The 23,962-nt window shown below is 45.0% G+C and overlaps 1 protein-coding gene across 2 annotated transcripts in view; it reads left to right on the top strand.

The window, feature by feature from the left end:
• The window catches only part of PIBF1 (progesterone immunomodulatory binding factor 1), a 378,979-nt gene that overhangs the window by 95,418 nt on the left and 259,599 nt on the right, over positions 1-23,962 (top strand). For both annotated transcript variants that reach the window (XR_011319363.1, XM_069758136.1), the window contains exons 9-10: positions 1,459-1,584; positions 7,292-7,390. Coding sequence is in view for 1 of the 2 variants with exons in the window: in XM_069758136.1 (XP_069614237.1) it covers positions 1,459-1,584; positions 7,292-7,390 (225 nt within the window). In the remaining variant the exon portion in view is untranslated. The remainder of the gene's footprint in view (positions 1-1,458; positions 1,585-7,291; positions 7,391-23,962) is intronic.

The following is a 23,962-nucleotide window of genomic DNA, read 5'->3' as shown; positions in this document are numbered from 1 at the left end:
TTTTTTTTTACACATTTGGAAAAATTTTTTTTTACTTTTTTACTTTGTCCCAGGGGGGGACATCACAGATCAGTGATCTGACAGTTTGCACAGCACTCTGTCAGATCACTGATCTTACTAGCAGCGCTGCAGGCTTCACAGTGCCTGCTCTGAGCAGGCTCTGTGAAGCCACCTCCCTCCCTGCAGGACCCGGATCCGCGGCCATCTTGGATCCGGGGCTGGAGGGAGCAGGGAGGGAGGTGAGACCCTCGCAGCAACGCGATCGCATCGCGTTGCTCCGGGGGTCTCAGGGAAGCCCGCACGGAGCCCCCTCCCTGCGCGGTGCTTCCCTGCACCGCCGGCACATCGCGATCATCTTTGATCGCGGTGTGCCAGGGGTTAATGTGCCGGGGACGGTCCGTGACCGCTCCTGGCACATAGTGCCGGATGTCAGCTGCGATCGGCCGCGCTCCCCCCGTGAGCGCGGCCGATCGGCTATGACGTACTATCCCGTCCAGGGTCAGATAAGCCCAGGGCACCTCGACGGGATAGTACGTCTAAGGTCACAGAGGGGTTAATGCTATGTAATTTTCTTAATTTCTTCTGTTAGATAAATGCAAGTATGGGTCATATAGAAACGCTTTAAAGTACCGTATTTTCTGGTGTATAAGACGACTGGGCGTATAAGAGGACCCCCAACTTTTCCATATAAAATATGGAGTTTGGGATATACTCGCCGTATAAGACGGGGGTCATCTTATACGCCGGGTGTCGTCTTATATGGTGTGTGTGGTCCAAATGGTTCCCAGGGTCTGGAGGAGAGGAGACTCTCCTTCAGGCCCTGGGATCCATATTCATGTAAAAAAAAGAATAAAAATAAAAAATATGGGTATACTTACCGTCCGACGGCCCCCGGCTCTCAGCGGTGCGAGCGGCGACCTCCGTTCCCAAGGATGCATTGCGCGAAGGGCCAGAGATGACGTCGGTCACGCGACCGGGATGTCATTTCCGTCCTTCGCGCAATGCATCCTTGGGAACGGAGGCCGCCGCTAGCACCGCTGAGAGCCGGGGGCTGTCGGAGGGTAAGTATATTCATATTTTTTATTTTTATTCTTTTTTTTTTTTTTTTACATGAATATGGATCCCAGGGCCTGAAGGAGAGTCTCCTCTCTTCCAGACCCTGGGAACCATCCAGGACCGCTCCCTGCACACGCCGTACCCGGCGTATAAGACGACCCCCAACTTTTGAGATGATTTTCAGGGGTTAAAAAGTCATGTTATATGCAGCAAAATACGGTACTAGTTACTAAATTCAAGTCTGTCGGTGACTATAGGTGTAGTGGCAGTCAGGGCATCCAAGTGGCGGAAGCAACCACGCATTTCCCAAAGGGGCCCCTGCAAATCCAAAATGAGAACCGTGTGTGAATCAGTATGCACTGTATTTTTCATTATCACTCGTGTATATACCTTTCATTGCAGAGACCATTATAAAACCGAATATGAAAACAAACTGCGAAATGAATTGGAACAAATTAGATTGAAGACGAATCAAGAAATTGAACAACTTCGTGGAGCATCAAAAGAAATGTATGAGCGGGAAAACAGGTAATGGTTTGCATTACAATTTTAATTAAAAACCTATTAAAGGGAGCCTGTCAGCAGGCTTTTGCTATGGTATCTTATATCAACATAATGCAGACCCTGATTCCAGCAAAGTGTCACTTACTGGGCTGCTTGGTGTAGCTTTGATATAATCCTGATGTAGATGTAGCAGAGCAAAAACTTCTGAGCTGTGTGTAAGTGGAGCGCCCCCGTTAGGGCAGTGGGGGTACTCGGAGCCGGGCCCTTCGGGTCTCAAGGGGGATGTCACGGTGGCTGACCCTGTCCGTGGCCCTAGGGGCGTCCGTTGGAAAAATGGGGGATAGGTCTTTAAAGGGGTAATGTTCGTGACGCCACCTGTGGTATTCGGTCAGGATGACCGACGCTGCTTAGAGGTCCGCTGGGGTGATGTGATGGCAGCTAGGTGGTATACCTTCCCACAGGTGAAGTATGTCCCCAGGGCTTCCCAGTGTGTAGATGTTGGATGGTGTGAGGCGCAGTAAAGAACGAGGACTCAAGGTTGCAGTCTCTTTCCCTTTTTACTGAAGGCTTCAGCATCCACAGTCCAGAGCACCAGATCACAGGGGAGGCAGAGTCCGACCGGTCTGAAGGCAAATCCAGAGTCCCCTTATCCAGGTGAAAATCAGTAGCCTTCCTCTAGTGCCTGAGTGTTGTAGTACCTCCCTGCTGTGCGTCTCAGTAAGGTCCTCAGAACCGTTCTGGATGTTATGTCTTTCTCTCTCTGTCCCCCGGATGGATAGGATAGGACAAACCCGTATGACTGATGGCCTGAGGCTTTTTACAGGGACACTATCACGCCCCGGCCCCCACAGTTGCCACCGTGCCTCCTGGGTATAAGGTCAGGCAACTAATATGGAACTAGCTGTCCTGCCGGTCTCTGGAGCCAGGCTTGGAGACGATGACTCCCTCGGTGTTCTGGCTACCGACTTCTGCGCCTCAGAAAGGAGGCAGCCTTTTACAGGGCAGAACTCATTTTGTTTTCCTCTCCTTTTGCTATGATTTCTTTTCTCACTCTCAGCAACGCAATTCCCTTCAATGTCTCTTTCTTTGGATGCTGCCGCATTGGTAAGCAGGTGCAGCTCCGTGTCCTTCCGTCCAGGCCTCCAACAGGATCCCACCCCTGTCAGGGACCAACTACCTGAGTGGAGCTCAGATAGCAGCTTACTGAGTGTAGCCCAGCCAGCATCCACCAGACTGGTGCTGCCTGGGTGAAACCCAGCTCGATTCTGTCTCACTTCCTGTCCAGCCCACCAGTTTTACCTGATTGTGAGGAGAGCCCTAATAGATAGGAGCATAGCTCCCCCTGGCAGACTGGAGTGTGAAGTGTGTCGTGTGGTTTGTGATACCTGGTAAAGTGATCTCCTTTATTGCCTTCAGACGTAACATCACTCCCCCTGGTGGAAGAATGACATTACTGCAACGACCAGGACCCTGGGACGCTGCATAAGCCCACGCACACCCCTGACTGACGGCTTTCTGTGTACACTGAATTGTCAGGAAACTGCCAATCAGTGGTGGGTCCTGGGTTACACAGATAAATAAGCCTGACTGCCTGCCACTTTAGTAGAATAAACAAAGAGCTAGCACTCGACTATAGCTGGGGTGTGGACGGTGCAAGTGAACGGAGTCAGATGACCCCCAATACTTGAAGAAGAATGAATCACTGCACACGTCAGAATAAGTCAATTTTTGCTGAAGTGAAGATTTTTTATTCAATAGTGCAAAACGAAAGTTCAAGGACGTAACAAGGCAACAGTTCAACTTCTAACGTTTCGGCCACACAGTGGCCTTGATCACAGAGTAGTGCTGAAAGACGAAAAAAGACGTATAAATAAACAATATGTACAAAAATATAATAATGAACAAAATTATATACAATATGTACAACTCAATAAAGGTTCCGTGTGGAAAAACTGCCACTTGACATGTAGTCCTGTAGTGATAATCTTCTGATGATAAAGCACTGATTATGTTGAAACTGCAGCACACAGCCTAATAGGTCACACATTCCTAGGATTTCTGCCCTTACATTATGAGGTTCTTGGATGATAGTAAAAACCTATTGATAGACTTATGCTTTAATGGCAAACTATGTTCACACATTGCTTTTTTGATGCTTTTTTTCTGCAGCCAACCCATGAACTCTTGGCAGTAAAACAGAAAAAGCTGCAGAAAACAAAAATCAGGTTTTGCTGGCTTTTTTATTGCGATTTTAAGTATCCCAAACTTGAGATTTGCTTTCACCATATAATCATGAACAACGCAAGGTGTTAGGCCACCAATGCAAGACATATGTGAAGCCATAAAACGTTTTTTGAAAAACAAAAAAATTATTTGGTGGAAAAATATTTTTATACCTGAAAATAATAGTGACTATTCTGAACAAAAACTTCATATTAGTTCATGAGAAAAGACACAATTGCAAAAATTTAAAAACAGCAGGGGAAGTTGAATTAGTCAGGCATAGCTTACCTAAAGATACCGTCAAACATAACGATTTCTTTAACGATATTGTTGCTTTTTGTGACGTTGCAACAATATCGTTAACGAAATCATTATGTGTGACAGCGACCAACGATCAGGCCCCTGCTGGGAGGTCGTTGGGGAATGATCAGGACCTTTTTTTTTTGGTCGCTGATCACCCGCTGTCATCGCGGGATCGGCGTGTGTGACGCCGATCCAGCGATGTGTTCACTGGTAACCAGGGTAAACATCGGGTTACTAAGCTCAGGGCTGCGCTTAGCAACCCGATATTTACCCTGGTTACCATTGTAAAAGTAAAAAAAAAAAACCAGTACATACTCACATTCCGGTGTCTGTCACGTCCCCCGCCGTCAGCTTCCCGCACTGACTGGGAGAGCCGGCCGTAAAGCAGAGCTTAGTAACCCGATGTTTACCCTGGTTACCCGGGGACTTCTGCATCGTTGGTCGCTGGAGAGCTGTCTGTGTGACAGCTCCCCAGTGACCACACAACGACTTTCCAACGATCACGGCCAGGTCGTATCGCTGGTCGTGATCGTTGGGAAGTTGATCAGTGTGAAGGTACCTTAAGACATTGGCTGGGCATTGTTTACTTTGACACAATAGTCAGGCCATGCAGTTGGACAGGCATTGCGTACTTTTACACATTGGTCAGATATTGTGTACTTTCACACATTGGTTGGCCATTACTTTCACACATTGGTCTGGCATTGAATCCTTTCACCCATTGGTCTGGAATTCAGTTGGTCAGGATTTATTTACTTTAACACATATCACTAATTTAATTACACTGCTAATCCTAATTGTCATACTTATGTGAGAAGACCAAGACATTTTGGTTTAAACATGGGAAAATCACAAAAATAAATGGGTTTCCTTTCCTGCTGTACCTGATATATTTCACTAAAAACACTGCAAAAACTAACGACGATGTTTTTTTTTTCTGCGTTTTTGCTCTTATTCATTACTTTCTATGGGTGAAAAACTTGGAAAGTCACCTGCGGCAGTTTTCAAAAAGAAGCAGTTTTCCAATTCAGTTAGGAAAAAAAAACAAGCGTGTGCATGAGATTTCTGTTCTCTCATAGCTTTCACTGGTACTGTAAAAAGCAGCTTTTAATGCGTGAACATAGCCTAAGACTATTACTACCCTATATGTTTTTCTCTTGTTTTGCTATAGGTATTTGTACAGCTTTTCTTGCCATTTATTCGCGTGGAGCATTCATATGATATTCTTGCAGCAAATTTGAGTGAACATTGAAAACCCCCCAATGTCTCCACATTGTGTAAATGAACCTCTAATGTGCACACTTATAAAGAGATTGTCCACCACTACCTATGTACAGCCATAACAGGATGGGCTCATTATGGGCTTATGATATGCCAGGCAATCTCCTGTAAGGAATGATAAACACATCCTCAATTGTAGACCTTTTTTTATAAATATCAAGGTTTGCCCTTGACTTTGTCTGAATCTTTAATGTTGTCCTTCTGTGTATTTACGTTTGATATCCCTGCTATATCCCTGTGTTTCTCCTTGCTTGTTGCTGTATTTAGCATCTTGCTAAGCACTTTTCGTGTTTGTATCTTGTCTTTTCTGTTGTTACATCATTGTTTTATGTAAGTTTTAGAGATGCCCTTCACGTCTTTACATAAAATCCCGTTGCAGAAGAAACTCGTGAAATCGCTGCTTCTCGCCACCATTTAGCTGGTTGTGAAGCCATTGGGCAGCACGGTGGCGCAGTGGTTAGCACAGCAGCCTTGCAGCGCTGGGGTCCTGGGTTCTAATCCCACCCAGGACAACATCTGCAAAGAGTTTGTATGTTCTCTCCGTGTTTGCGTGGGTTTCCTCCGGGCACTCCGGTTTCCTCCCACATTCAAAAGACATACTGATAGGGATTCTAGATTGTGAGCCCTATCGGGGACAGTGATGATAATGTGTGCAAAAACTGTAAAGCGCTGCGGAATATGTTAGCGCTATATAAAAATAAAGATTATTATTATTATTATTATTCTGGGTGCGTCCCATTGAGCTCATCACTTTGACTTGTTGGGAGAAGTTTTGACATTTGCAGTGTCTTTTTAAGAATGTGTCGAATCTGGTATTACATCAGCGCAACCAACATTTAATAGAATTAACAATGAGCCGCACTTGACAATAGGCAGTACAGGACTGAGCAGCCCACAACATGTCGAGGAAGTAGACGACTGCTCTTAATTACAGGCTTTAGATAATTCCGTCTATTCACAGGTAACAGTCTATCAAGTTAATAATCTCATAATAAGCATGAGATAGAAACTCTTCAGTTTCTATCTGCTTTCAAGCTTAATTATTAATGTAGACGAAGAGAGAGGGACAACATCTCCAGGGATACATCTTGGACACCACAGGCTACGAGGGTATGTTTAGACGTGGCGGATTGGCAGTCTGAATTCTGCACTTTTAATCTACAGCAAATTGCTGTACAATACACATGGATACAGTTTATAAAAGGCTATTCACACGTAGCTCTAATTTTCCGCACAGAAAAACAAACATGTCTCAGATTTTCACTGCAGATTTCTCCCATTCCTCCGCTGATTTTGCGTTGCTAGTCCTGATCATTTCAATGAAGTAACATGTGGTCGTACACTGGGAGAAATACCTGGAATGCTTAATAACTAGCTGGCCATACTCCCTGGATGTATATCAGTCGGACCGGCCCTCCATCTATTATGCATGGGGCTCTCCCCCAATGGCAGCAGTAGGGAGACACAAGAATGGTCCAGTTGGATTTTAGCTCCCCAAGAGGTGTCTGGCAGAGGTTACTCACCCAATTCTACCACATTCTGCTAAATAGTGCATGCAAGTATTGCAGTGAATGCTGAGTACCTGACAGTTGTTAGTCGGTAACAGTCTGAGCTCCACTTACTTATACAGTACCCCAATCATTAGGATCTGCAGACAGTGTTTACCAGTGAATGTATATCTGTTCTGCTAATGACCGGAGCTCCGGTCACTACACCGACTGGCATGTATGTAGGTGATGGGTGTTCTTTTGAAAGCCTGTATATTGTACTGAGAGTAGTCGGCCATGGCTAGCAGAGAACGAAATGTCTACAGCTTACTGTTTGTCTGTATAAATAATAATCATCTCCTCAGACTATGTAATTAAGCAGGCTAATAAATGCTTAATTATTTTATAGTTACTTTGTTTTTTTTGCTTCATTTTAGGAATTTAAGGGAAGCAAAGGACAACGCTGTTTCTGAGAAAGAACGAGCAGTCACCGCCGAGAGAGAAGCCCTGGCTAAATATGACCAGATACTAGAACAGTAAGTGATGCGAAAGCTCCACTGTAACTTTGGAATGTGCCACATTGTAGATGCTGATCACCTTTAAAGAGGTTGTCCACTACTTTTAGATTGATGACCTATCCTTAGGATGTCTGATTGGAGCGGGGTGTGACATCAGCTGCTCTTGGTGCCGGCGGCTGGAAATGTTCAGTTAGGGAGCTGCTCCATCTATTAATAGTGGCTGCAGCCAGGTACTGCACATCTACTATCCATAGACTGAGCAGCTCCATAACTAAGCACTTCTTTCTGTCAGCACCAAGAAAAGCTTATGGGCCAGAGTGCCTGATGTCTCGTCCCCACCAATGTAAAAGTAGTGGACAACCTCTTTAAGACCTCAATAAACGTTCTGTAGTTGTCGGCTGACTAGCTTTGTCTCCTAATATCTCCATGCACAGGAAAGCTTGGCTTGCCAAGGCCTCCTGTTTTCTCTGTGTAGAAGCTGCTGTCAGACTCCACTGATAGCAGAGAACAAAATGATCAGTTGTGGAAATCTGACTGGATCCTTCACTCATCATCTGACAGGAGGCCAATACACAATTTTGACTGGCTCTGGTGATGCTAGTCTAATACATATGGTGGCCCTTAGGTTAGATATACGCTGGACTTGTCACTACTGTCAAGGGTATACAGCTGTAGAGTTGGCACAGTCTGGATGAAGGCCTTATTGTCCATCCATTTTCCCATACACTGCTATTGGGCAAAAAAAAACAAAAAACCTCCAGGTATATATTATGTGTGATGCTTCTCTGTATAGAAAAGTGCAGTCTTCTGAACTTTCCTATACAGTAAAATGGCATGCAGACACATACCTGCCAGACAGGCCTAAAGAACACACTTTGGTTTCCTAGTCCTATGGAAATGTAATAGTAGAAGCCAGGAAAAGTTCTGGTGTATTCTGTAGGCTAAGTGCAGTGTCTACTTGGCTTTATGACGGTAGCACGATGGTTTAGCGGTACGCACAGTTCCTTTACAGCTCTGGGATCAAATCTGACCAAAGACAAATCTTCATGGAGTTTTATACTGTGGAAGGATACATGGAGAGAACATACAAACACTTTCTGGTAGGGAATTTAGATACCAATAAAAGTAAAATTAAGTGAGACATCAGTAGGTTAGGTGTTTTTGAATATCCATATTGAATCAGGAGCCCCATATAATGCTCCATAAAGTTTAATGGGCCCCATTAGATGCTCCATATTAAAATATGCCCCATATAATGCTGCATAAAGGGTAATAAGGGCCTCATAAGATGCTCCATAGAGATATTTGCCCTATATAGTGCTGCACAAGCGTTATGGCCCCATAAGATGCTCCGTACAGTCACTTGCCCCATATAGTGCTGCACAAGTGTTATGGCCCCATACAGATGCTCCGCACAGCCATTTGCCCCATATAGTGCTGCACAAGTGTTATGGCCCCATACAGATGCTCTGCACAGCCACTTGCCCCTTATAGTGCTGCACAAGTGTTATGGCCCCATACAGATGCTCCGCACAGCCACTTGCCCCATATTATGCTGCACAAGTGTTATGGCCCCATACAGATGCTCCGCACAGCCACTTGCCCCATATAGTGCTGCACAAGTGTTATGGCCCCATACAGATGCTCCGCACAGCCACTTGCCCCATATAGTGCTGCACAAGTGTTATGGCCCCATACAGATGCTCCGCACAGCCACTTGCCCCATGTAGTGCTGCACAAGTGTTATGGCCCCATACAGATGCTCCGCACAGCCATTTGCCCCATATAGTGCTGCACAAGTGTTATGGCCCCATACAGATGCTCCGCACAGCCACTTGCCCCATATAGTGCTGCACAAGTGTTTTGGCCCCATTATAGTGCTCCGTACAGCCACTTGCCCCATATAGTGCTGCACAAGCGTTATGGCCCCATACAGATGCTCCGCACAGCCACTTGCCCCATATAGTGCTGCACAAGTATGGCCCCATAAGATGCTCCGCACAGTCACTTGCCCCATTTGCTTTTGCTTCCATAAAAAAAAATAAATCACATACTCACCTCTTCATCGCTCAGGACCCCGGCACTTTTACTTGCTCCTCGTGCGGCTCCATCTTTGGCACTGACGTTCAGCAGAGGGCACGCACTGACTACGTCATCGTGCCCTCTAACCTGAGCGTCACTGCTGAAGACCGAGCGACACCCGGACCGAGGAGCAGGTGACTATCGCGCAGCACAGCGCTCCCCGTCCCCGTATACTTACCTGGTCCTGGCGCTGCATCCTTGCTTATTCCCCAGCGCTGCATCTTCTTCCTGTATTGAGCGGGCAGCGTTACCGCTCATATACAGTAATGAATATGCGGCTCCACCTCTATGGGAGGTGGAGCCGCATATTCATTTCTGTAATGAGCGGTGCCATGTGACCGCTCAGTGCAGGAAAAAGCTGCAGCGCTGGAAGAAGCAGGGACGTCCAGGGACCACGCCGGGAGCAGGTAAGTATAATTGCACATCCCCCCGCTCCCCCTCCCGTGCTGACCCCCGGGTATGACTCGAGTATAAGCCGAGAGGGGGACTTTCAGCCCAAGAAAATGGGCTGAAAATCTCGGCTTATACTCGAGTATATACGGTACTTAAAAAGAGGTATCTGTCTCCCCAGTCGTCACAACTCACCTAACTACAATCTTTAATCTCTCCCTCTCCTCTGGCATTTTCCCCTCCTCCTTCAAAATCTCTATCATTACTCCATTACTAAAGAAACCCACCCTCGACCCATCCTGCACAAACAACTACAGACCAGTCTCCAATCTCCCCTTCATCTCTAAACTCTTGGAGCGCCTGATATACTCCCACCTTACCCGTTACCTCTCCACTCACTCCCTCCTAGACCCTTCATAGTCCGGTTTGCGCCCCCTACATTCGACAGAAACTGCACTCATCAAAGTGACCAATGACCTTCTAACAGCAAAACGTAACTGTGACCACTCTCTGCTCATTCTTCTCGACCTTTCTGCAGCTTTCGACACTGTTGACTACTCTCTCCTACTCTCTAGGCTCCAGTCACTAGGCATTAAGGACACTGCTCTCTCCTGGTTCTCCTCCTATCTTTCTGACCGCTCCTTCAGTGTTCTGTTCTCTGGCTCCACTTCATCTCCTCTTCCTCTCACTGTCGGGGTACCTCAGGGCTCAGTCCTTGGCCCCCTTCTCTTCTCTCTCTACACGGCCCCAATTGGACAGACCATCAGCAGATTCGGCTTTCAGTACCATCTTTATGCCGATGACACACAACTATACACATCCTCCCCTGACCTTACCCCTGCTGTACTACAGAACACCACTGACTGTCTGCAGTCTCCAACATCATGTCTGCGCTCTATCTGAAACTCAACCTCTCCAAAACTGAACTTCTTCTGATCCCGCCATCTACTAACCTTCTTAATCTAACATTTCCCTCTCCGTGGGTGGCAACATAATAACATCCTGGCAGCAGGCGCGCTGTCTGGGTGTTATGTTTGACTCCGATCTCTCCTTCACCTCCCATATACAATCTCTTGCCCACTCGTGCCGCTTACACCTAAAGAACATCTCTAGAATCTGCCCTTTTCTCACCATGGAAACAACAAAAACCCTCATTGTTGCCCTGATCCACTCCCGCCTGGACTACTGTAATGCTCTACTAATTGGCCGCCCCCTTACTTGACTTTCCCCTCTCCAGTCAATCCTTAATGCAGCAGCCACGGTCGTCCATCTGGCTAGTCATTACTCAGATGCATCCGCTCTTCGCCAGTCATTACACTGGCTGCCCGTTCATTACAGGATACAATTCAAAGTACTTGTTCTCACCCACAAAGCTCTCCACAGTGCGGCACCCCCTTACATCTTCCTCATTTCTGTCTATCGGCCTAGCCGACCGCTGCGCTCTGCAAATGACTTTCGACTAACCTCTGCACTAATCCGTACATCCCACTCCCGACTGCAAGACTTCTCCCGTGCTGCACCAATCCTCTGGAATGCTCTACCCCAAGATATTAGGACCATCCACAATTTGCATAGTTTTAGGCGCTCGCTCAAAACATATTTGTTCAGAGCGGCCTATCACGTTCACTAATCAGTCATTTTATGTTTGTGTGTGTGTGTAGCCCATTCACTATCTCCATCTATCCCCCACCCCCTGAAGATGGCTGGACCACCATTATAAATACATCATTGTAAATACACACCTGTGCTTTGTATTTCCCCCACCTCATTGTAGATTGTAAGCTCTCACGAGCAGGGTCGTCTTATTTTGCTTTACTTATTGTATTGTTAACTTTGTTACTTATGACTGTTGTGTTTGAAACTGTTAAACTGTAAAGCGCTGCGGAATATGTTGGCGCTGTAAAAATAAAGATTATTATTATTATTATTATCCAACAAGGCAATCATGTATTTAAATAACCAAATTAATCATTTGAATAAAAAGGCTAAAATGTTAAAATTTAAAACACTCCAGGCAGATTAAAACAGGGAGTATTGGGGGGAACAGACGAAGCCAAGTTCGTAATCCTATATAATAATACACTAAGCTAACAGGGACGCTTGTTGGCTGTTGATCAATAGAAAAAGTCAGTGAAGTAGGCAATAAAGATGTACACTGTTTTATATACCGTAATACTGTATTGTGCCCACCTGGGTGATTATTAGCTATATTGATCGACATATTAAAAAGGTCAAAACAATTTGGCTGTATGTATGCAAAATAATGAATAGCGATTGAATAATTATAATGCACAAGCCCAGTAAATAACTTCATATGAAAGTTCCTATAAGAAAAAGAGAAAAAAGTGATATAGTTAAACCCAAATGGATAGTATACAGACCTTGTTACGTAATGAGGCTCCATAGATCCCCCGTCACTCTCTGCGGAGTGTAGAAGGCTATGTGAAACATGCATTAGAGTGCGTTATTAGGGAACAGTCGAACCTCATGCAACCGTGTGGATACTTCTTTTTGGGTATTTGTTTTGTATTCTTTGGCACAGTGACTTTTGTAGAAAGATAAGTTCTCACTTCTAAATAGGTTGTTCTTTCATTTCTCTTTTATCTACGGTAATCTGATTTAACTTACAATCCTCTTACTAATTTGTTACCCTTTAGTTAAGGTACCATCACATTTAGCGACGCTGCAGTGATCTAGACAACGATGCCGATCGCTGCAGCGTCGCTGTTTAGGTCGTTGTGTGGTCGCTGAGAGCTGTCACACAGACAGCTCTCCAGCGACCAACGATGGCGAAGTCCCCGGGTTACCAGGGTAAACATCTGGTTACTAAGCGCAGGGCTGCGCTTAGTAACCCGATGTTTACCCTGGTTACCATTGTAAAAGTTAAAAAAAAAAAACAGTACATACTTACATTCCGTTGTCTGTCACGTCCCCCGGCGTCAGCTTCCCTGCACTGTGTCAGCGCCGGCCGGCCGTAAAGCAGAGCACAGCGGTGACGACGCTGTGCTCTGCTTTACGGCCGGCCGGCGCTGACACAGTCAGTGCGGGAAGCTGACGCCGGGGGACGTGACAGACACCGGAATGTGAGTATGTACTGTTTGTTTTTTTAACTTTTACAATGGTAACCAGGGTAAACATCGGGTTACTAAGCGTGGCTCTGCGCTTAGTAACCCGATATTTACCCTGGTTACCAGTGAACACATCGCTGGATCGGCGTCACACACGCCAATCCAGCGATGACAGCGGGGTGATCAGCGACCAAAAAAAAGGTCCTGATCATTCCCAGCGACCAACGATCTCCCAGCAGGGGCCTGATCGTTGGTCGCTGTCACGCATAACGATTTCATTAACGATATCGTTGCTATGTCACAAAAAGCAACGATATCATTAACGAAATCGTTATGTGTGAAGGTACCATTAAAGGGAGTCTGTCAGTAGGATCAAACCTTCTTAGCGGTCTTTATTGGCATGTAAAGCCCCTGTCACACATAGCGAGATCGCTGCTGAGTCACAAGTTTTGTGATGGAACAGCGACCTCAGTAGCGATCTCGCTATGTGTGACACGTAGCAGCGACCAGGCCCCTGCTGTGAGATCGCTGGTCGTGTCGGAATGGCCTGGACCTTTTTTTGATCGTTGAGGTCCCGCTGGGTAGCACACATCGCTGTGTTTGACACCTTACCAACGACCTCATGACAGGACGTCCCTCATTGAGGTCTGTTAATCGTCATGAAATAGCTGCCATGTGACATCGTTGTACAGGTCGCCGCATCGCTGCTGCGTCGTTGGGGAGATCTCACAGTTTGACATCTCACCAGCGACCACATAGCGACGCAGCAACGATCCCTGACAGGTCGTATCGTTGTCGGGATCGCTTTAGCGTCGCTAAGTGTGACGGGGCCTTAAGGTATAGGAAGCTGAATAAACTGGTGCCTTGATATCTACAATCTAATGTCTTGTTCCAGAGAGAGAATTACCATACACATTTCTATTAATAAGTAAATGAGCTGTTAGTATCTATGTATGGGACATAGATCTGCCTGAGAATTTGAGCTAGATCTAGAGCTTATTATAAATGAATGGGGGCGCTACCAATGTGAGACATGTAATGATTAACAGTCTGCTTTCCTGAGCTACATGTCTCACACTGGTAATGCCCTCTTTCATTCAAAATAAGCTCTGGAGGCAGATTCTCAGGGAGATCTATGTCCCACCCAGAGATCTTAACAGCTCCTTTGCTTAAGAAAACCATGGATTTCTGTGGAATAAGATATTGGATCTCCGATATCGAGATATCATTTTATTCAGCTTCCTATGACCTTTATGCCCATATCAATGTCTTATTACGTTTGGTCCTACTGACAGATTCCCTGTATGATGATACCTTTTTATGAGCTCTTCTATCAGCTTTAACCCCTTCACGACATGCGCCGTACTAGTACTGCACATGTTGTCTCTCCCCCTTTGATGTGGGCTCCGGCGCTGAGCCCACATCAAAGTCGCGACATGTCAGCTGTTTTGTACAGCTTACATGTGCGCACAATAGCGACAGGTGGAATCGAGATCCACCTGCTGCTATTAACTAAATGCCGGTGTCAAATGCAGACAGCGGCATTTAACTACCACTTCCGGCCATCGGGCCAGAAATGCGCTCATCGCCGACCCTCGTCACATGGTCAGGGATCAGCGATGCGTCGACATGACAACCTGAGGTCTCTTTGAGACCTCTATGGTTGTTGATGCCGGCTTGCTGTGAGCGCCACTCTGCGGTCAGCGCTCACAGCAAGCCTGCAATTCAGCTACATAAGAGCGATCTGATGATCGCTGCTATGTAGCAGAGCCGATCAGACTATGCCAGCTTCTAGCCTCCCATGGAGGCTATTGAAGCATGGCAAAAGTAAAAAATTTTTTTTTAAAAAATATGAAAAAAATATAAAAGTTTAAATCGCCCCCTTTTCGCCCCATTCAAAATAAAACAATAAAAAAAATCAAGCATACACATATTTGGTATCGCCGAGTTCAGAATCATCTGATCTATTAATTAAAAAAAAGAATTAACCTGATCGCTAAACGGCGTAGCGAGAAAAAAATTCAAAACGCCAGAATTAGTTTTTTGGGTCACCGCGACATTGCATTAAAATGCAATAACGGGCGATCAAAAGAACGTATCTGCACAAAGTGGTTTAATTAAAAACGTCAGCTCAGCACGCGAAAAATAAGCCCTAACCCGACCCGAGATCACGAAAAATGGAATCGCTACGGGTATCGGAAAATGGCGCAATTTTTTTTTTTTAGCAAAGTTTAGAAATTTTTTTTCACCACTTAGATAAAAAATAACCTAGACATGTTTGGTGTCTATGAACCCGTAATGACCTGGAGAATCACAATGGCAGGTCAGTTTTAGCATTTACTGAACCTAGCAAAAAAGCCAAACAAAAAACAAGTGTGGGATTGCACTTTTTTTGCAATTTCACCACACTTGGAATTTTTTTCATGTTTTCTAGTACAAGACATGGCAAAACCAATGGTGTCGTTCAAAAGTACAACTCGTCCCGCAAAAAATAAGCCCTCACATGGCCTTATTGACGGAATAATAAAAAAGATATGGCTATGGGAAGGAGGGGAGTAAAAAACGAAAACGCAAAAACGAAAAAGGGCTGCGTCTTGAAGAGCTTAAATACTAAACTTCATGGTAGTAAACACATCCTATTGCAATTGAGTGCCAATATTACAAGTCAATTGGAACTATTTTTACTTTCCTTTAACCTTGGCCGATGCAAACTGCATGAGGATGAACCATTCTTAGTATGATTGTTCGATGCCCTTGCAGTTTGTATATGGTTGACGGCACATTCCCTGGTTACAAGGGGACATGTGATTATTTTTTACACTGTCACATTTGCCCATTCTTCAAAATATGCCTGCCATATGTGCTCAGGCCAATAATTGTGAATAAGCACCTGTTCATATCCTTATTCAGCTGATTGTCTTCCCATATAGAGGGCATTTATTTTAGCCATTAGATTTGTTGGGACAGCAGAGCTATTCACACATATTAGATGTCCAAAATTGGACATGCACGATCAACATCTTCCCAGGCCAAGTCTGGTGGCACCGAATACACATTATAGTGTCGTCCAAATATGTCAACATAGGCAAGTTCAGACAACATTAGCCTAATGCAGAGGTCCCCAACGTTTCTGACCTTGAGAGCCACATTCAGCTCTGAGAGAGAGTCGCGAGCCACATCCAGACTTGAGAGAGGGTCGCGAGCCACATTTAGCTCCCGCCCCCTCACAATAATGGTAACCAAAACTTTTCCACAAAAATCAATCACCCCAAAGCAGTATACAAAGATCCATGGGTTCATACAATACCCCCCATTCAGTTTTCTCCTACAAAGCACTCCCAAGACACTGTCACATCCAGCTTCAAACACCTCTTCTGACAGGTGGTGTTATCTTGTCCCCAGCGTAACATACTTAAATCATCTCAAAACCCCCAAGACCAGTATATGTGCATCCAGATCTACTCTTCTGTGCAGGGCTACTCACAAAATTCCCCATTTTTAGATGTGCTCTTCATAACTGTTTGCTACAACTGGAGCTAATGCACCAAGCTGACAGACAGCCGCGAGCCACAATTCATGGGACCGCCAGCCACATGTGGCTCCCGAGCTACAGGTTGGGGACCCCTGCTCTAATGTATGTGGAGGCCTTGAGAGAACAATGCTCCAGATCTTAGGGATTTGATTTGGTCTTTCCTGATAGTTGTTTGTCATTCGTCCCCATACACATTAAATTTCTATCACCTAAACAATGCTGCGATCGATCGTTCAACCGACAACCATTCGACCATACATAGTAGCTTTTCTTCAGCCCAGTGCTCCTGTGTTGTCTACAACAAAGCCGCCAACTGACTTCTCTACTGACAACTTAGCTCCAGGAGAACAACATAATCCGCAGTCTGAAATTGGACATGACCGATTGATATTTCCTCCGACAATCAGTTGGCCGTGCTCCTGTACATATTAGAGTGTTATCTGAACCTGTCGATATCTGTCGGTGTGGCCAACATCAGTCTAATATGTATGGGGGGCTTTAGCTTCAGGGCACTCATTTCTTAGTGCAACATTTCTTCGCTTGCAAACTAGATTGAAATGCCACATGATAGTGAGCCTTACTAAGCGTTCAAAACACTGAGAATGCCAATGGGATGTTGTGTGCACTGAGTACACCAAGGACTGACCATGGATGGAGACAAATTCACCTTAAATGGTGTACCGTAATTTCTTACACCTTACCCCGGACTGTCAGCACAGCTTGGCCATCAGGAGTATTTAGTGCTAAATGTGACAAATTCCTGGAATATAGACATGATAGCATTGCAAATGTCATGCCTGTATATGAGACTAATGAAACGGGCTTTGCCACAGGGTTTTTTTTACCTTCGTCTGGATGGACGGCATTCCATAGCTTTTTCAATTTTGAAACTTTTCTGTTTTTACTGTATGACATTGAAGATCTGAAGTGGATCCCAAGCGTTCAGACCTTTGAGTCCACTTCATAAGTAATGTAGGAGCCTCTATTTTATTCATGATAAAAATATTACACCCCCTCGCTGCTTGCATAATCCCTCCTTATATGTTAAACCTTCATTTGAAAGGGCAGAGGAAAAAATAAACTAAACGCAATTAGCATTGACAAACTGAAAAAAATAGAAGAAATGCAAGAACTTTTACTCAGAGACACTTCTATTGAACAGAATGCAAAGGCTTGCCATGGGTTCAGGGAATGTCTGCCCAGAGGTGTAGCTACCAAGTGGCGGGATTCACCTCGGGTGACTACTTCTCCCTGCAATGCCCAAAAGAGTGGCCTTCTGCATTTGAAGGGGGGGGGGGGTCTTAAGCATCTTAAATCTTAATTGACATACATCCTCTAATTCTGCCAGGATTGTTCCCTGTGGTACACTCATCCCTTTATATTCTAGTGTTGCTGAGAAATTAGGTATGCTGTTATACTTAATTATATATGCAATAAATAACATATCAGTGACACTCCGGCCACCAGGGCTTCTCTCAAGCCCTCTTTGGTTGGAAGAGTACTATAGATTCATGTTTTAGTGACCATTGGGATTGTAGAGGCCTTATAAAGGGAATCCGTCAGCAGTTTTTTGCTACATAATCCAAGCACATAACTGTTTTGTATGATGTAGATGTAACAGAGCCAAGTCTTCTGCTCTGTGTATAATCCCACTCAGACCAATGACTGACAGCTTCTTGTGTACATTGTGCATTGTCAGCAAGCTGCTACACAGATTAGCCTGACTGCTGGTCACGTGAGCTCTAGTCTTGCAGCTGATAAAACACGGTTTGTATTGAAAATACAACACACAGCCTAATAATTGACGCATCTTTGGAATCAGGGTCTCGTGCCCTATATTATGCATCTGTCAGATTAAATCGGAAAATCCAGCTGACTGATTCCCTTTAATATTTTGGCTTCTCCATCTTATTACTGCTATACACCTTCCAGCCTATGACCCTGCTACTCTATAGCCATTCCTTTAGTCCTTCCATTAGATAACCTTGTATTTCGTATTGGGTAAATGTGACTAGAAATATACCAGGTACACAGATTTTAAATTGATTTTATCATTGTATTAAATTGGTAAAATTGCAGAGTGCTTGTAAAAACACCTCTTATCAAAAATCCTTTCCACTCTCATGAATAATCAAATTTGCAGACAATGCAAATCTAGGAGGGATAGCTAGTAGTGATGAGCGAGTGTACTCGTGGCTCGGGTTTTCCCGAGCACGCTCGGGGGGGTCTCCGAGTATTTGTAACTGCTCGGAGATTTATTTTTTGCTGACGCAGCTGCATGATTTACAGCTGCTAGCCAACCTGAGTACATGTGGGAGTTGCCTGGTTGCTAGGTAATCCCCTCATGTATTCAAGCTGTCTAACAGCCTTAAATCATTCAGCTGAGGCAGCGAAAACTAAATCTCCGAGCACTTACAAATACTCGGAGATCACCCGAGCGTGCTCTGGAAAACCCAAGCAACGAGTATACTCGCTCATCACTAATAGCTAACACTAGAGAAGACAGAGAAAGGATTCAGAAGGATCTAGATAAACTTGAACAATGGGTAGAAACTAATAGAATGGTATTAAACCGGGATAAATGAAACATTCTACATCTGGGCAAGAAAAACGAAAATTACGTGGGCGGAATAGAACTAAGATATAGCACATTTGAAAATACTTGGGTATGCTAATAGATCACAAGCTGCACATGAGTCATGCAGCAGCATGATGCAGCAGAAGAATAAGCAAACACCGTTCTAGTATGTATAAGGCTACTTTCACACTAGCGTCGGATTTGGCCCGTCGCATTGCGTCGGGCCGAGATTCCGACGCTAGCATTTGTTGTGCCGCACAACAGGTGCAGCGGATGCATTTCTCCGGCGCATCCGCTGCCCCATTGTAAGGTGCGGGGAGGTGGGAGCGGAGTTCCGGCCCCGCATGCGCGGTCGGAAAAAGCGGTCCGTCGGCTGCAAAAAACGTTACATTTAACGTTTTTTTGCTCCCGGCGGTCCGCCACAACACGGCGCAAACATCGCAAGACGGTTGCGAGGTGTGTCAATACGTCGCAATGCGTCGGTGATGTAACTCTATGGGGCAAAAACGCATCCTGCAAACAACTTTGCAGGATGCGTTTTTCCCCCTAAACGACGCATTGTGACGTATTAAAAAAAACGCCAGTGTGAAAGTAGCCTTAAGAGAAGCATAGAGTGTAAATCATGTGAATTAATTATAATAAATATCATTTTAAAAATGACATAAAAAAAAACTAAAGCAAGTTCAGAGAAGAGTGACCAGGATGGTGAGCAGACTGCAATCTAAGTCCTACGAGGAGCGGTTAAAGGATCTGACAATGTTTAGCTTGCCAAAAGCAGGCTAAGAAGAGACTTAAAGTGGTTATCTGGTCCAAATCAATAAGTCTGCAGTCACTTTGTAGGGCTGCAGACTTATGAATCCCCCAGTGCGCTACGGGAAATCGCGAGTTTCTGAGCTGAGACTGTAAGGTATGTATGTGTTATACATATTTCCAACCAGAGCCCTCCAGTGGGTGCAGCCTCATTCCATACACTTATATGCGTTATACAAACTCTCGGCCAGAGCCCATCCAGGGGGGTGGCCTCACTCCATACACTTGTATGGAGCGAGACCACGCTCTTTAGTTGGCTACACCCACTGGGCAGCCTTGTCGCTAGTCGAGGTGCAACCTCGCTCCATACAAATGTATGGATTGAGGCCTCGCCCACTGGACGGGCTGGGTCCGGGGGTTTGTATAATGCATACATACTCTCCGGTCCAAACTCAGAAACCATTGAATCCCCACAGCGCACAGTGGCAAAACGCATACAAAAAAAACTCATGCGTTTTTAATGTTAAATATAGGAATTTTTTTTGCGTTAAAACGCAGCGGCAAAAAACGCAAATGTGAAACCAGCCTTATATACCGTACTTGTTATATGAGGTTAGATTTATTGTAAATGTCGTAGTTGAGCGAGTGCAAGGTCCTGAAATATTTTTGCTTTAAATAACTTTCATGTTTTCATCAGAAATGTTAAATGAAAGTTACACATGTAAAAAGTGCCTCTTGAAGATTTTCTGAGGATATTTCATTAATGTAATTGTATTTGCTGGTAAACAGTAAAACCGCAAACTACTAACTGGATAATGATGGCACTCTTGTGATTTTGTTATAAGCATAATTTAGTCCGACTCAGACAAGTGAGGTAATTATCTTTCCTTGCAACTAAAAAAAAAAATAATTTTGTTACTGTGTTTTACTTTTAGAGATGCACTTTTCTTTTGCTTTCATTGAAATGGCTTTTTGTAATTAATTCTTAATTAGACAGAAATACATAAACAGGACAAGTTCATCAGGTGTGTTCCACGGGGTGCACACTGATATAGTAAAGGGTTACTCCGATCATAGATGGATTTTGTTGGATAGTGCATGTTAAAACAAGCACTGTTGGAATCTACTGAATATTGCAATTTTTAACTGTTCCTAAGATAGTACACCTTTCTCTTCTTAACGTTGTCTTGGTTACGGACTACTGATGTTAATCACGGTGGCTGAACATGCACAGTGTTCTTTTATTGCACTTGTAAACACTAATTTGAAGCCATATACATGGCCCACCCTGTATATATGTATGTGTGTGTGTGTGTATAGGGTGGGCCATTTATAATGTTAGATCCCAAATGGCCAACTACAAAATTGCCGCCATGGTCACCACCCATCTTGAAAAGTTTTCACCCTCCCATATTATTCCCATTTTATTTAGGTGTATCCATACACTTGGCCCACCCAAGTGTATCCATATACATGGCCCACTCTGTATATATACTGTACATACATACTTACATATAGTGGGTGAAATCGGTATAGAACAATTCACCAATTTTCTAAGTAAATATATTTCTAAACATGCTATTGACACGAAATTCTCACCAGATGTCGGTAACATCACATCCAGTTCACACTGGCAAAGAAATCAAACCAGAGATGTTTCATAAATTGAGTTATATGTAATAACGAGAAATTACACAGATAAAAAGGATTGAACGCATGAATAAAGTCATAGCACCATCATCAAAAATAAAATCAGATGGTTCACCTGATGGCCTATAAAAAGGTGTCTCATTACCTAGATGCCACACCAAATATCTCATGATCGGTAAAACCCGTGAGCTTTCTCAAGACCTTCTCTGTCTTATTGTTGTAAAACATACTGATAGCATTGGTTACAGAAGAATTTCTAAACTATTTAAGATTCCAGTGAACACTCTTGGGGCTATAATCTGGAAGTGCAAAGAACATCTATTCACCATAAAGCTGCCACGACTAGGTGCTTCTCGACAATAATTATCAGAAGAGCTGTCCAAGAGCCAAGGACCACCTGTGGAGAGTTATAGAGAAACATAGAATCAGCAGGTAATATTGTTTCAAAGAAAATTGTAAGTATTGCATTGAAGCTTCATGGCCAGTTTGCACGCTCACACAGAAGACTTCATTGCTAAACTAAAAGTATGTTCAAGATTGTTTAAAGTTTCTTCACCAACATTTAGACAAGTCTGCGAAATATTGGGAAAATATAGTCTGGTCAGATGAGACCAAAACTAAACTCTTTGGATGCCATAATACACATCATGTTTGGAAGCCAAAAGGCACGCCAAAATCACCATGCCTACAGTGGGATTTGGAGATGGGAACATCATGTTCTGGGGCTGTTTTTCAGCATACGACACTTGCAAATTTAAAGTGATTGAAGGAAAGATGAATGGATTAATGTACAAAGATATTATTGATAAAAATCTGCTGCCATCTAACAGGATGATGAAGATGAAACAAGATTAGATATTTCAGCAATACAATGATCCCAAACACAGCCAAGGAAACTCTCAATTGGTTTCAGAGAAAGAAAATATATCTGCTAAATATATGTATGTGTATACATAAAGGGAACACTTAAACAACAGAATATAACTCCAAGTAATTCAAACTTCTGTGAAATCCAACTGTCCAGGTTTGCTGTGTCTGTCAGCGTAGTATCCAGAGGCTGGAGGTGCTACCAGAAGACAGACCAGTACACCAGGAAACATGGAGGGGGCCGTAGAAGGGCACCGACCCAGCAGCAGGACCACTACCTCAGCCTTTGTGCAAAGAGGAACAGGAGGAGCACTGCCAGAGCCCTGCAAAATGACCTCCAGCAGGCCACAAATGTGCATGTGTCTGCACAAACGGTTAGAAACCGACTCCATGAGGATGGTCTGAGTGCCCGATGTCCACAGATGGGGGTTGTGCTCACAGCCCAACACCGTACAGGATGCTTGGCATGTGCCACAGAACACCAGGAATGGCAAATTCGCCACTGGTGCTCTGTGATCTTCACAGATGAAAGCAGGTACACACTGAGCACATGTGACAGAGCCTGGAGACACCGTGGAGAGCGATCTGCTGCCTGCAACATCCTTCAGCATGACCGATTTGGCAGTGGGTCAGTAATGGTATGGGGTGGCATTTCTTTGGAGGGCCGCACAGCCCTCCATGTGCTCGCCAAAGGTAGCCTGACTGCCATTAGGTACCGAGATGAGATCCTCAGACCCCTTGTGAGACCATATGCTGGTGCGGTTGGCCATGGATTCCTCCTACTGCAGGACAATGCCAGTCCTCATGTGGCAGGAGTATGTCAGCAGTTCCTGCAAGACGAAGGCATTGAAGCTGTGGACTGGCCCGCCCATTCCCCAGACCTGAATCCGATTGAACATATCTGGTACATCATGTCTCGCACCATCCACCACTGTCATGTTGCACCACAGACTGTCCAGGAGTTGGCAGATGCTTTAGTCCAGGTCTGGGAGGAGATCCCTCAGGAGACCATCCGCCGCCTCATCAGGAGCATGCCCAGGCGTTGTAGGGAGGTCATACAGGCACGTGGAGGTCACACTCACTACTCATGCACATTTGTGGCCTGCTGGAGGTCATTTTGCAGGACTCTGGCAGTGCTCCTTAATCCTGGTGTTCTGTGGCAAATACCAAGCGTCCTGCAAAGTGTTGGGCTGTGAGCACAACCCCCATCTGTGGACGTCGAGCACTCAGACCATCCTCATGGAGTTTTTTATAACCGTTTGTGCAGACACATGCACATTTGTGGCCTGCTGGAGGTCATTTTTCAGGGCTCTGGCAGTGCTCCTCCTGTTCCTCCTTGCACAAAGGCTGAGGTAGCGCTCCTGCTGCTGGGTTGTTGCCCTCCTACGGCCCCCTCCTGGTGTACTGGCCTGTCTCCTCCAGCCTCTCGACACTACACTGACAGACGCAGCAAACCTTCTTGCCACAGGTCGCATTGATGTGCCATCCTGGATGAGCTGCACTACCTGAGCCGCTTGTGTGGGTTGATCGCCGTCCTCCTTCTTGCTTCGTGTGGGTGACGTCCCTGTGTCATCCACACAGTCTGCTCGGCATCATACTCTTGCGCAGGCGTACTTCTCTGTTCAGGGCAGAGGAGCATAGTGCAGTGCGCATGCGCCGGTGCTCTTTGACCT

Source organism: Ranitomeya imitator, chromosome 3 (genome assembly GCF_032444005.1).
Source record: "Ranitomeya imitator isolate aRanImi1 chromosome 3, aRanImi1.pri, whole genome shotgun sequence".
Classification (NCBI taxonomy): Eukaryota; Metazoa; Chordata; class Amphibia; order Anura; family Dendrobatidae; genus Ranitomeya; species Ranitomeya imitator.
Note: the sequence above shows the minus strand (reverse complement) of the source record. Positions and strands in the feature narration are given on the sequence as shown.